Below are 15,050 nucleotides of genomic sequence, written 5' to 3' on the forward strand. Positions count from 1 at the left end.
ACAGCAACGATCAAGAAGAAGATAACGACGAGGATCATGAACCAGAAGACGAAGCACAGCCCCAACTAAGGCGATCAAACAGAGTCACTACAAAGCTTACTTACCTTAATGACTATGTACTGATCGCAGAAGCAGAGGGAGAACGTTTGTTGATGGTCATTAATGACGAGCCTTGGGATTTCAACGAAGCCAAGGATATAAAGTTCTGGGTCGATGCATGCAAGGACGAGATTCTCTCCATCGAAAAAAATAATACTTGGGACCTCGTTGAGCTACCCACAGGCGTGAAACCTATTGGTCTCAAGTGGATATTCAAAATAAAACGAAACGCAGACGGCAGCATCAACAAATACAAAGCACGGCTAGTAGCAAAAGGATATGTTCAAAAGCACGGTATTGACTATGATGAAGTATTTGCTCCGGTGGCTCGTGTTGAGACAATTCGCTTGATCATTGCACTTGCAGCTTCAAAGTCATGGGAAGTTCATCACCTTGATATTAAAACCGCGTTTCTTCATGGGGAATTAAGAGAAGATGTTTTTGTTCATCAGCCAGAAGGTTTCATCGTCGCAGGAGAAGAACACAAAGTTTATAAACTGAGGAAGGCTCTTTATGGTTTGAAACAAGCCCCTAGGGCATGTAATGAAAAACTAAATAGTATTCTTCACGGCTTGAGGTTTTACAAGTGCTCTAAGGAGCCTTCGTTATACAGAAGAGAAGATAAGAGAGGTCTTCTTGTTGTCGTTGTTTATGTAGACGACCTGCTGGTTAAAGGATCGTCACTTGAGCTAATATGCGAGTTTAAGAAAGATATGTCATGTAAGTTCAAGATGAGTGATCTCAGACAGTTAACCTATTATCTGGGAATAGAAGTTCATCAGTATGAAGGAGGAATTATGCTGAAACAGGCGAGGTATGCCCGAAAGATACTTGAAAAGGGCGGGTTAAACGCTTGTAACCCATCCCATGTACCGATGGATGTGAATGTAAGCCTGTCATAAGCTCTTGATGAACGAAAGGTTGATGAAGGCGAATTTAGGAGAAGAATTGGGTGCCTACGCTATTTACTACATACACGGCCCGACCTATCATTCAGTGTGGGAATACTTAGTAGATATATGCAGGAACCCACAGAGTCACACGGCGCAGCGCTGAAGCAAGTCCTAAGGTATTTACGTGGAACATGTGATTTTGGTCTGGTGTCCTCTTTCATCCAAATGCAACAGCAACTTGAAGAAGCTCAACGCCAAATCAAAGAACAAGCTGCTCTTCTTGCAAAGGCTGAGGAAGATCGTACCCAAGCTGCTGCTGCTGCGGCAAAGGCTGAGGAAGAGCGTTCCAGAGTTATAGCTACTCAGCAAGCTGTGATCGATGAGTTCTCAATGGTTCGGAAGTACATGGCCACCACAGACCAGAGATTCTTGGACTTCATCTCCAAAGAAACAGCTTCATCTGATCCCCATCATGTTTAGGTCTTGCCTTTCCCTTCTTATGTATTTTTATTATGCACTAAAAACTTTCTTTTGGATGTGTGAAACTTGTAAACTCCTTGGAGTTCTTCTTGATGTTTGAAACTTGAAAACTCCCAAGTATTGGAGTTCTTTTGGCTGTGTATGGTACATGTATATAAACTTTTATGATTTCAAAATCGTTTTTAGAAGTACTAATAGCAGATTGAAATAACAATCATGGACAATTAAAAAATAATACACCAAAATCATATATTTTAACAGTAAAAAAATATGGTAATTAGTCGCATATCAGTTAGGAAATCAGTCATAAAATTTAAGCAATTGCGTTGCTAATCAGTCGTGATTCGGTAGCAGTTATATACAGACTGTTTTCCTACTAAGGTAATTTAGTCACTAAATCAGTCGGTAAATTCAGTCGTTAATGTCAGTCGTTAAATTCAGTCGTTAAATTCTGTCACTAAACCGTCGTAGTATAGTCACTAAATGAGTCGTAAATCAGTCGCCAAATTGCCTACTAATTACCGACTGAATTTCCGACTGACATAAATGGTAGCAACACAGTCGCTAAATTCCGACTGTTTTACGACTAAATTATTTAGCGACGAGGTATATTACGACGACTCTAATCAGTCGGGAATCAGTCGGCAATAACCATTTACCGACTGAATCCCGACTCATACCGTAGTCGGAAAAGACGTGTTTTCTTGTAGTGGGAGTTTCAGAGTTGGTGGGTTATAGTGACAGCTCACACAATGTCGATGATGATGATGGCAAGAGCACGACTGGACACATCTTCTACCTTGATAAAAGTCCTATCACTTGGTGTTCACAAAAGCAAGAGATTGTTGCTCTTTCATCATGCGAGGCTGAATCTATGGCAGCAACTGAGGCTGCTAAACAGGCTATTTGGCTCCAAGAACTCCTATCTGAAGTCGTTGGAAAGCATTGTCAGAAAGTGACTATACGAGTTGATAATAAATCTGCAATCGCTCTAAAAAAGAACCATGTGTTTCATGGTAGAAGCAAACATATCCATAGAAGGTTCCACTTCATACGAGAATGTGTAGAGAACAAGCAAGTTCAGGTTGAACATGTTCCCGGGAATGAACAGAAAGCTGATATACTAACGAAGCCTCTTGGAAGGATCAAATTCAAGGAGATGAGAAGTCTTATTGGTGTTCAAGATGTGAGTGAAGAAGAGTTCAAGCTTAAGGGGGAGAATGTTGGCATAAGCTTGAAGTGACTTGAAGAACAAGCTACATTAATCCTATTGAGTTATGGATATCTAAAGGATTAAGGAAATATGGAAATATGGAAACTATTGATACAAATAGGATTAGGAGTTATCTAGTTCTATATAAAGAGTTTGATGTACGATTATCATAATTATGAGTTGTGTGATTGAGAGCTTTAGTTTTTGAATGAGTTTTCTAAAGCTTAATAAAGAAGAGTGTTCTTTATATCTTCATTTTTGAGTTCTATGAATACATTGGATGATTTCCACCATATTATACTAATATTTGGTGTAGCTGGCTAACGTTTTTCCCAAAAATAAATATTTAAGCTTATTTTTTTCATTTGCATTTCCACAGAGACTTTTTAGCTTAGTAAACTCAAGGCATATGTGCTTCAATCAAAATTCTAATTGACACTAATTTGAATAGTGATTAAGGTTAAAAAAAAATTGGAAGACAACTAAATACTCTATTTGATGAGTGGTAGGTCTCCATCTCCCATGAGGATGTTGAATCAGTTGCGGAGTTTTATTGTCTTTTCCGTGCTTCATGGATCGCCACTCTTACCTCAAACCATCAGTTTATTTCTAACACGAAAGAAAAGAAAACAGATCCTAAAAAAAGCTAACATCCTAAATTTTGATTTACTAATTTCTTATTTGGAATGTTTTTAATCCTTAAATCCAAGAGAAACGTTTGTTTTTAATAAAATTGTTCCATTTCAAAACCAAAATAGAGAGATTTTTGGTTTGTTATATGTTTGTAATAACGACCCGTCAGTACTTCTGTAAAAGTTGTATCATCTTTGGATCAGCTGGATTTTAAAGGCATAAAGGTGTTTAACTTGCGAGGCAAGAAAACAAGCGAGCGTTGTCGTACCATGGTTGCAGCGTTGGAACGAGGACTAAGCGCTTCCAAGTCATTCAATTTCAAAAGAATGTTTGAATCATCATCGAAAAAACATCAACAACCTCAAACAATTGTTATAGAGAACGGAGATTCACATCTTGTCGAATCGAACACGCCTGAAAGCCAAAACTCCGATAGCTTGTCAGAAAGCCCCGTTGAGAGCATCCCTCCGATGATTTCTCCTCTTAACCGGCCAGGAAAACGACCTGATAGACAACAAGCAGGTGGATTTTTTTTCTTTTCCTCAATATATAACTTGTTAATCAAGTTGGCTGAGTGAAATTGTTTCTTTGAGAAACCCTAATAATGACATAAAATATTGCAGATACGGAGATGTTGAAGGACAGGTTTGCGAAATTACTTCTTGGAGAAGATATGTCCGGTGGCGGAAAAGGTGTATCTTCTGCTCTGGCTCTTTCCAACGCCATCACAAATCTTGCTGGTACATCTTTTTCTCTTAACTTTCCTCGTTCGAAGCAAGTAAATATTGGTGTATTTTGTTGATTTATGTGTATTCTGATGATGGTACAATCTATTTTCAGCGTCTATATTCGGAGAACAAACAAAGCTACAACCGATGCCGCAAGATAGACAAGCGAGGTGGAAGAAAGAGATCGATTGGTTGTTGTCTGTGACCGATCACATCGTCGAGTTTGTTCCTTCTCAGCAAACGAGTAAAGATGGAGTTTGCACCGAGGTTTGGATCTTACCAAAGGAAAAAAAATATAATTTCTACCTTGTTAGATAGATTAATTAATAACGTTTTAATGATTTTATGTAGATTATGGTGACAAGACAAAGAGGTGATCTTCTCATGAACATCCCAGCCTTGAGAAAACTCGACGCCATGCTCATCGTAAGTGTTTCCATTTGTGTAACCGAGTTTAAACTTATTTTCTATAGCAACAAACCCTAAGAACTTTTGAAAAATAATACAGGAATTCTAAAATTTGTACTATATTTTACCGTTGATAATCAGACATAAATGGTATGATGAATTAATGGTGATGAAAACATGTTCAGGATACACTTGACAATTTCAAAGGACACAATGAGTTTTATTACGTGTCGAGAGATTCAGAAGAAGGGAAACAAGCAAGTAATGCTAGGTCAAACGACAAATGGTGGCTTCCTCCGGTGAAAGTACCTCCAGGCGGTTTATCTGAACCGGCTAGGAGAATGCTTTACTTCCAGAAAGATTCAGTCACACAGGTCCAAAAAGCTGCAATGGCCATTAATGCTCAAGTTCTCTCCGAAATGGCAATACCCGAGAGCTACATCGACTCTCTCCCAAAGGTAAATAAATCATTGATATTATATGAAAGTGATGACTGAGTAATACTATTAGAACGAGATTACACCATATTTATACAGTAGTTTACAACTAGGGTATTCAGTAAAAGATATTAACATAATCTTGTAATTTCTATATATACTCTGCATATTATTTTTCATTTCTCCCATTGTTGTTTTATATTTGGCTTTTAAGGTTGGTTTCTGTTGACAGAACGGAAGAGCTAGCCTTGGGGACTCGATCTACAAGAGCATAACAGAGGAGTGGTTTGATCCAGAGCAGTTTTTGTCAATGTTGGACATGTCAACAGAGCACAAAGTGTTGGATTTGAAGAATAAGATTGAGGCATCTGTTGTGATATGGAAGAGGAAGCTTCATGTGAAGGACAGCAAATCTTCTTGGGGATCAGCAGTTAGCTTGGAGAAAAGAGAATTGTTTGAAGAGAGAGCAGAGACCATTTTGGTCTTACTCAAACAGAAATTTCCCGGGCTTCCTCAATCTTCCCTTGACATCTCCAAGATTCAGTTTAACAAGGTAAATGCAGATCCAATGTAATAATTATCAATGTAGATGACTTAGGGGACAAGAAACAAAAGATAATATAAACTATTTGTTTGGCTAAGGACGTTGGACAAGCGGTGTTGGAGAGTTACTCGAGGATACTTGAGAGCTTGGCTTACACGGTGATGTCGAGGATAGAAGATGTTCTTTACACAGATTCTTTGACACTAAAGGAAACTTTATTGGCTGAAGAAGCATCAGATGGTGGGAGAACAACGGAAACGGATTCAGAGTCAGCGGGATCTTCCAACTCGGGGGAAGAAACCGAGAAGCTTGACCCACGCTACTCTAAGACCTTGTTGGATTTCATGGGTTGGAGTGACAATAGTTCCAAAAGCAGCGATAAACCTACTAAATCCCCAGGTCTTACGCCGAAAAAATTCTCCTACTTGGAGAATTTGAATGGTTTTAGAAGTCCCAAAGCTAGACATTGATCATGAAAATCTATGTGTGATACAATTACAAAGAACATAAAAGTAGCAAATGAATTATTTACACCCTTTCCTTCCTGCAGTCTTCCTCGGATAGAAGTCTTTAGCTTAAGGGGTTAAACTCTTGAAAAGAAGATAACTATATCTCAATTGTACATGTTTGATCCAGAATCTTTAAATGTTGCCTTTATTGTTTTTGACTTCCAAAATTGTGGATACTTAATGACAATATCTGATAATATCCGATAATATTGGATAACACCACAAAGTATCCAATTATGTTCTTTATGATATTTGCAAGAGGTTCTTTTGATATCTGTTATCCCATTTATATTAATTGAGAAGCATTTAAAAATTAGAACCTTAATTTTGTATTAATTAAAAAAAAAACCAATCCTATGTGGCACTTCTAAATGCCTTCTAAATTCCATTTCAAAGAATTCTAGAGCATCTAATATAAAACATAGTTTAAAAATATACTAAGAACATTATATAACCCAAAGTATAAGAAATGTGCATTATTTCCTTAAATAAAAGCTACGGAATTACCTAATATGATTAATATATATATGACAATTAATGACTATGAATAATAAAGATTTGATAACAATTTTTGCATCCTTCTTCATTTTTTTTTAATTTTATATTATTAAAAAGATTAAACAATCACATTAACCATATAGTAAAAAAATAGATTTTTTTCTTATATGTTATAGTTTGATTTTTTAAAAATGACTTTGAAATTACATAAATGAGAAAACTTTATATGTTATATTTAAAAAAAAAAATTAAAACGACTTTAAATTACGAAAATAAGGAAACTTTATATATTTTATTTTTCTTATATGTTAGATTTTTTTCTTATATGTTATATTTTGAATTTTTTTAAACGACTTTAAATTACAAAAATGTAAGTTTTTCTTAGCCAAACAGCTAAAAGCATTAAAATAACATGTATCAATTCGATGGTTGATCTGAAACTTTTTAAAACCATATGGAAGATAAATGTCAAAATAATTCAACAGTGAAATGTGAAAACAATACTGTTCAATTTTTTTCAAAAATGTGTTCGGTGGAAAAAAATAAAGTTTTTGTGTCATAATTTGTTTAATGTCCAATCTGATCAACCCATAATATATTAATCATAGTTTAGTTTCACCATTTTTAATAAAAAATGATCCGGTTCATATAGGGGTGTTCAACCTGGATATTTGTTCGGTTTCGGTTCGATTTTTTCGGTTTTTCGATATTTTGGTTTATGAAAAATAGCTACCATATTAAAACAATATTTACTTTGGTTTGGTTTGGTTTGGTTTATATACCGTCGGTTTTCGGTTTATTCGGTTTTATATCAATATACTAAAATACAATAAATTTGTTTAAAAAAAAGTATTTTATGGATTTTATTTATATTATTAGATATTAGTTTTTATATAACATGAATATATTTCGGTTTTTACTATTTAAAATATTTAGTAAACATATTAAGTTAATAATTATAATAATTTTTACATAATAGAAATTAGTAATCCATAATATTATAAATATAAACACTCATATTTGTTAACAAGAGGGTAAACGTTATGTTTTATTTAATTTGATATAAATAAAACATAACTTTAACTTAAAACAAAATATCAAGTTACTAAAAACAACGTTTTAATATAAAAATTAAATTAATAAAATAAATTATGTATATATTCTTAATTATATTATAAACTTTACATATAATTGTACTACTATATTTTAAATGATCGGTTTATTCGGTTTATTCGGTTTGATCGGTTTATATACCAAACCATATTCATATACCGCGGTTTTCAAAAATGACATACATTCGGTATATTTGGTATTACCAAGTCCAAACCACTTTCTCTATTTCGGTTCGGTTCGGTTTTAATTGGTTCAATTTTGTCGGATTGAACACCCCTAGATCCGTCCATCGGAAAGAATTATATAATAACAACAAAAAAATATTATATATGTATAAATAAAATAATTAAATATATAAAAAAATTATAGATAATATATACAAATAAATTCACCCTGCGCAACAGGTCTTATCCTAGTTTTAACCTAATACATACAAGGCAGAGAAAATTGCTTGTATCACAATACTACATTGTATGTTATTGGTGTTTGTTTTTAATATAAGCTTATGATGAATCTATACTGCTAGATAGTAATCCGCGCTTTGCGCGGGATAAGATGTCTATATTAATGTTAAAATTATATATTATAATTATGTATAACATAAGGTATACTTTAAGCGATAGTTAGATAGAACTAAAGGTATGATTGTTATCATGGACGAAGCCAGAGACTTTTTATGATGGATGCACTAATATTAAAATTTGATATATGGTGTTTGCAAGTTTGAGAAGAAGTTTTGGAAAATATTTTTTTTATATTTCACCTATCACGTTGTAGTAGTTATGGATTTAGGGGTTTAACAAATAAAATCAAAAAAAAGTGGATCAATAACATATTATAAGAAAAACAATAATTGTGTAAAATAAAAAGAGGTATAGCTCCTTTAAATTCAGAAAACATAGTTGCATAATATAAGAAATTGAAGGTTATTCGACCCTCTAAATTGTAAAGGTTGTTCCAGATGCGACCAGCACGTGAGATTTGCTAGTGGTTCATTCCTGAAACTTTCTTCTCATCTTCAAGGTCGTCTTATGCAAAGTTCTCATGGTGGCGAAGGTGGTGACACTCGCATGCTTGTATTGCTTGCTCGAGAAGATTAATACACTAAGCCGAGACGATTTACAGTGATTCAATATCCTCAAAACAAAGATCACCTCATTGAGCAATAACAAAACCGAGTCTGACACATTTAGCTAGAAATAAATTTTCAACGTCCTCTTTCAGTAATGAGAGGCGGTTCTCAAGGAACGTGAGTGCTCTGCTAAATGCATGAAAGTAGGTATGGAGAAAAGAATTCTTTCATTAATACTTGGCATCGTACTAAAGTTTCATCGCTTTGTCGTCTATATGGATTTGTCGACTTAATGGCGATAGATCAGATGGGTTACCGTTTTTAACAGAAACGTATAGAGGAATAGGGAAGCTTTATTGATGCTATGATTATATTGAGAGGATTGATAAATCAACAAATCGAACTTGAAGCTGAAGGTTTATTTAAGTGTTCGTCGAGAAAAATGTAGATGATATGAAGTTCTTTTAAAGGAATGTTAGTGTGAACGCATTAAATTCACAGTTTTAGTGAGAAACGTTCTCTGCGTGGCACATAAGCGTTTTACTAAATAAAAGCGTCTCGTGAAGCCATGTCACCACGTCACATTCCTTGCCAATAAACTTTTAAGATAAGATTTAAAAGTGTTTCTCCTTTAATATATAGAGGATTAAAGCATAATTTCTAATAAGATTTTGCCTTTAAATTTTCAAATTATTTACAAAGGAATGTTATTTACTTATTTAGATTTTTGAAAATTTATTTTGACCCAAAATTAAACACACGTAATATACCATTAGAAACTTACCTTTCTCATATATATTATATTCTCTCTTCTATTTAAAAATTATTCCAAATGCAAAAAAAAAATTAAACACTCTAATAACTAATTATAGTAACTTACATCCTATATATATAGTCGTGATTTCCAATAAAAGATTTCTACTATTAATTTGTATCATTTTATTGACCAACACGTGAAATTCTCAATTAGGAAATTTTCAGCTTTTTTGACATCAGGAAATCAATAGCATGAAAAAGAAACATAAAGTTAGACCCAACTTGGCTTTTGGTTCAAATTTTTTTTTAAAAAAATATATCTATATTATCAAAAGAAAAATACCTATTTGAAAATGTTCTTACTTCATTAATTAAACTCCCTATATTTTTTTTGCTTGTCTTTTTAGTTGCATTTATGAAATATCCTAAAACGAATAAAACTGTCTAATTTATTACTTGTCTTTTCAGTTACATTAATGAAATATGCTTAAATGAATTTACACTTCCTATTTTATTATTTGTATTTTTCAGTTACCTTAACGAAATATCTTTAAATAAATTTGGACATAATATCATTTAATCAACCGAAAAAACTCATGAGATATCCTTACGTGCATAATTTTAATAATGGAGATTTAAAAAAACGTGCATCATTAAAATGTTACCTAAAACATACAACACTAATATATAACAAGCATCAATAAAACTAGAATTTGACTCACACAATTGTACGGATATTATTTTCAGTTGATTAAATTTAAAAATAATTATTTATTCAAAAAATATTTAACAATGGCTATGTTTTTAAAGAATTTATGGTATTATTTGCTCATAACTCATTTGTCATTTGCTAAATTGTTAGAAAGAAAAATTTTAGAATAATATAACTCAATTGTCATTTGCTAAATTTATGGTTTTTATTTATATTTTTTATTATTTAATTATAATATTTTCATTTTATATTTGAAAGATAAATGAATTTTCTTTCAAACAATATTTTTGTAAATGTATTTTTTAAAAAATAATCAATTTAAATTGCTATTAACATTGAATATAATTATTTTTGACATAATTTGAGTTTTCATTTACATCAAAACTTATCATATTTTAGGATAATTTTAATTTAAAATGTAATTTTCATATTTTTCAAAAAAATTATAAAAATATTTTTTGAATATTTTATTATAATTTTTAAAAAAATATTGAGTTGCATTTCAAATAAAAAAGTAAAGATATTAAAAATATTCTAATTAAAATATGTAAAATTTAATATAATTTTAAGAAAATGGTCAAAATAAAAAAAATTACACATAAAAAAATCATGATTTTTTTTAACTTGGCGGATCATTATTTATATGATATATCACACACAAAAGAAAAAAATTCTGTTTTTACAATTATCTAATTAATTCTATATACTCAGTTTTTTTTATATTTTTTTTATATGATATCACACATTCGTAAAAAAAATAGATAGTTTAAGATGCAAAAAAAAATATTTACTTAATGAATATAATATGAATGAATATTACAAATACATCATTTAATAAAATAAATAATTAAAAACTGAAAATTTATATCCGCGTTGGCGCGCGGGTCAGAGTCTAGTAATATAATTAACAACACTACAGTCTATATTATTAAAACTGAAGTACTTTTGGGTACTGTTTGGAAACTTAAATACTAGATTAAATGAAAATTGTTTGGAAACAAGGATATCAGATTAAATATTCTTTTTATTTACATATTTAGTCACTGTATTTCTTTCTCATTTACATATTCTGTCGTTTGAAAACTTGGATAGCAGATTAAATGAGAATTGTTTGGAAACACGGATAGCAGATTAAATATTTCTTTTTATTTACACATATAGCCATTACATTTTTTTCTTATTTACAAATTTGCCTCTTCACTTAAAATCAAAAATTTAAATTAATTGACTACAATGAATTGTTATTTTTTTTTTTGCTGAAAATAAAAACACAACCTGTAATATATAGTATATATTAATCTGCTACAATACAATTTTCAAAAAAACTAAATATCATAAAATTAATAATAATTCATAAGAATCTACTGTAAAAAATTAAATCATTTAAAAAAAATCAATAGGTTAATATATGAATATTACAATTACATCAAGTTATAAAATTATAAGTATAATATTACGTACATATAAAAAAATTATTATCAAACATCTATATTTTTGCTAAACTTTGGGTGCATTTATATATAAAAAGTGTCAAAGGTATTACATTTGGAAGAGGTAACACGCTAGTTCAGAAAATAATGGAACAGTGAGGCCCATTACGAAGATGGAGACAGCAAGGGTCTGGCCCAGAAAGAGAAAAAGGAGACGACCTTCATAATGTAATTGTCTCGAATGTCTATTCAGTGCCATTCTTCTGAAACGAAGAGAAGAGAAACCCGAGGAGAGTAGATAAAGAAATCCAGGAACTCCAGTATCTAATTCAGGGAGAGCCGTAGCTGCATGCAGTTGCTGGATTCTTCAGGAGTCTCCTGGCTGAAAGAGGATATCCTGTTTGTGATTGTCCGATTGATCATAGATAGCAGGGAGTCAGGGCCTCTGAATGTTCCGTTCTCGCCATATTTCTTAGATAACCATCTGCCAAGCAATCCGAGCCAAGAATTTGAAACGGATGGTTCCCAAGAGGTTTGTGATCGTGCGAGTTGTATCATCCCAAGAGTCAGAGGGGAGATTAAGACCAAGCTTCGACGACAACGGTCTCCAAACACTTCGAGTGAAGAAAATATGGCCACGAAATTCTAGGTGATTGTTGCACAAGAGGCAAGTTGGGTCTGTCGAGATTCCCCACGAGAGAGTAAACGGTCTCGAGTTGGACAACCAGGTAAGAGTCTTATGCTTTGGAATTCCTTTTGTGTACCAGAACGAGGATCCTGATCGAGTCATAAATTTTGCTGATAACAAACTTGTTGATGTGAATGTGTTAAACGTTTACTAACACATGTTTTTCTCTTATTTGTTATGATATTGTAAATAACTGAGAAACAATATTTTTGAATGAAAAAGAGAAGAATACATTCCAAAGCAATACGACAGACAATACAAAGGTTAGTAACAACCTTGTTTAAATTTAAAGCACCAATTTTGTGTTGTTTAGCATGAGCTGTTAAGTGTTTGCTGTTTAGTTTGATTGTGCTGACGTAGCATGGACATCATGAGCGATTCAGTTTTATAATGCTGCATATTGATTGTTTAGTTTGAGTTTGATATGGCTTGAGCTGTAGCATGAGTCATATAATATGATCGTTTAGTGCAGGCAATGGAAGAACCCCGTCCCACGGCCGACCCGCTATAAAACCCATACATTTTGCGGGGCAGGTTTGGTCAGCTTTTCTAGAGACCGCGGCCCGCTGTCCCGCCGAGATCCACTTGACAACAAATCCGCGGCTGGACGGGACAACCCAATTACCATCACTAGTGTTAGTTATTCTTTCTTGTTCTCTGGTTAAATCTAGTGCTATTTTCAGCTTTTAGAGTGCAAGATTTCTACTTTCCGTGCTTAAATTTCTGTATATCCGAAAATCGATTCATATGTTTTTTTTTCTAACTATAGTATGAAGTTATTATATTTCCCATTCTGACTAGTTTCCATTTATCTATCGTTTCTCTTCCAGTAGTTTTCCTTTATTTTAATTTACTTTTTTTGCTTTGTCTCTTTTTATTAAAAAATAAAAGAAGAAGGTGATTAGCAAGATATTGGAAAGAGGTTTTCTAAATGATAGTTGTTGTAGGTCTACACAGCCCTATTTATTTCTACAGCACCAAATTCAGAGCAATTAAGCTTTAAATTTCTTTTCGAAACCACAGCTCTTGAAATAACTTACAGCTGTACAAGTGCTCTGCAGAGCCAAATATCCAAAGCAATTTTTTAGTGCTTTTCATAAAATTCTACAGCACTAAAATCTAAAGTCACAGCAAAAAGTTTACAGATTTTTTTCTACAGCAAAAATTTTAAAGCTACAGCCATTACCAATCGGACTCATTGTTTTCCATAAAAAGCCAAAGGCCGTCGTTATTACTTTCCTTTTCCCTTTATTAGTTGTTCGATCTCTCTTTATTTAAAGAGACTCGCATACTCTTGTTTGATTGCACGTTCTTCTCATTGAATTAGGCACTCTTAGAGAAGAGAAGCTTAGTTTCTGCCACTAAAATAAACTTGCAATGGAGGGAACACAAGTGTCTGAAATCCGGATTCATATGCCTGCTGAGAAGAAGACTTGTGGTATCTGTTTCGATACTGATTTTAACGCTGAGCAGATGTTTTGTGTTACTTCTTGTGGTCATGAATTCTGTGTGGAGTGCGTGAAACGGCATATAGAAGTGCGGGTATTTGAGGGAGACGTACACATAAGATGTCCTTGTTATTATTACTGCAAGTCGAAGCTGACTTTTGAAAGTTGTGTCCACCTTTTGACACCTAAGCTAAGAGCAATATGGAAACAAAGCCTCGAAGAAGAATGATCTGTTCCTGCAATAGAGAGAGTTTATTGCCCAAACCCCAAGTGCTCAACTTTAATGTTAAAAACTCGACTCTCCAAACAAGAAGATGGATCTATGAGATGCTGCTTCAAATGCTGGGAACCTTTCTGCATCGATTGCAAAGCTCCTTGGCATAAAAATTTGTCCTGCGAGGATTACAAGAGATTGTGTCCAATTCTTACAGTAGATGTTGTGCTAAACGTTGTAGCAAATCAGAGAAACTGGCGTCAGTGTAATAATTGCAAACATTTGATCGAACGATCGGGAGGATGCAACCGTGTAACTTGCAGGTATAATAATTCTCTAGTCACAATCTCTACCTTTTTTTTTGTCAAACAATCACAATCTCTACCTATTATTTATTTATTTGTAATCTCATCGTCCAAATAATTTTTAATCTAATGGTTGATGGATAGATGTGGATTCTCGTTCTGCTACACATGTGGAAACCATAGGTGTGTTTGTTCCCCTGAAGATCCGGCAACAGCACTTTGGTGTTGCTTGGGTTTTGTCCTTTATTTATTAGCTTGCACTTATTTAATACTCAGCACTGAGCTGTAGTTTGGAATATTAGATCGTTTGGAATATTGTTTCGTTATTTCTTCGGTTGCTGAACTTCTTTTTATTGTAAGCTAGTAGTTTTCTATATTGATTAATTTTATAGATGTGATTTAATCATCTATGTTCATAAGATTATTTGATCTTTTGTATAAATAGACTATGTTTTTAAAAAATATATTTATTAGGTTAAGTTAATTATATAATTTGCATTTAAGAAGTGTTCTAAATACACGGCTGGTATGGCCGTATATACGGTGAACAGCAGTATTCTCTACTGTATATACGGTGAACAGCAGTATTCTCTACTGTTTTTAGTATACGACAGAATAATACAAATTTAATTAGTTGTTCGATCTCTCTTTCTAGTTAGCTACTCTATAAAACAAGCAATAAAAACAATTTAATTGATGGATATCTCTAATATCTTAGCAATTCTATAGTTTTAGTTAATCCCTCTATAACCCTAATTAAACTCTAAATCTAATAAGTGAATTATTAAAACATAGCAAAGCAAAGCATATCAATAATCTGAATTGGTGCATATCTTTTATATACTAAAGCACAAGTCACATGACCAACAA

At 32.8% G+C, this 15,050-nt stretch overlaps 1 protein-coding gene and 1 pseudogene across 1 annotated transcript; both read left to right on the top strand.

Annotated features, from left to right (window-relative positions):
* Positions 1 to 3,393: 3,393 nt before the first annotated feature.
* Positions 3,394 to 6,170, top strand: LOC106430314 (rho guanine nucleotide exchange factor 8). The gene is made up of 7 exons (XM_013871100.3): positions 3,394 to 3,840; positions 3,942 to 4,058; positions 4,159 to 4,313; positions 4,398 to 4,472; positions 4,640 to 4,912; positions 5,124 to 5,444; positions 5,534 to 6,170. The coding sequence occupies exons 1-7, from the start codon at positions 3,588 to 3,590 to the stop codon at positions 5,903 to 5,905; spliced, it is 1,566 nt and encodes a 521-aa protein (XP_013726554.1). The 5' UTR covers positions 3,394 to 3,587; the 3' UTR covers positions 5,906 to 6,170.
* Positions 6,171 to 11,627: 5,457 nt separating this feature from the next.
* LOC111207311 lies at positions 11,628 to 14,634 on the top strand (annotated as a pseudogene).
* The last annotated feature ends 416 nt before the right edge of the window (positions 14,635 to 15,050 follow it).

Source organism: Brassica napus, chromosome C7 (assembly GCF_020379485.1).
Source record: "Brassica napus cultivar Da-Ae chromosome C7, Da-Ae, whole genome shotgun sequence".
In the NCBI taxonomy this organism is placed as follows: Eukaryota; Viridiplantae; Streptophyta; class Magnoliopsida; order Brassicales; family Brassicaceae; genus Brassica; species Brassica napus.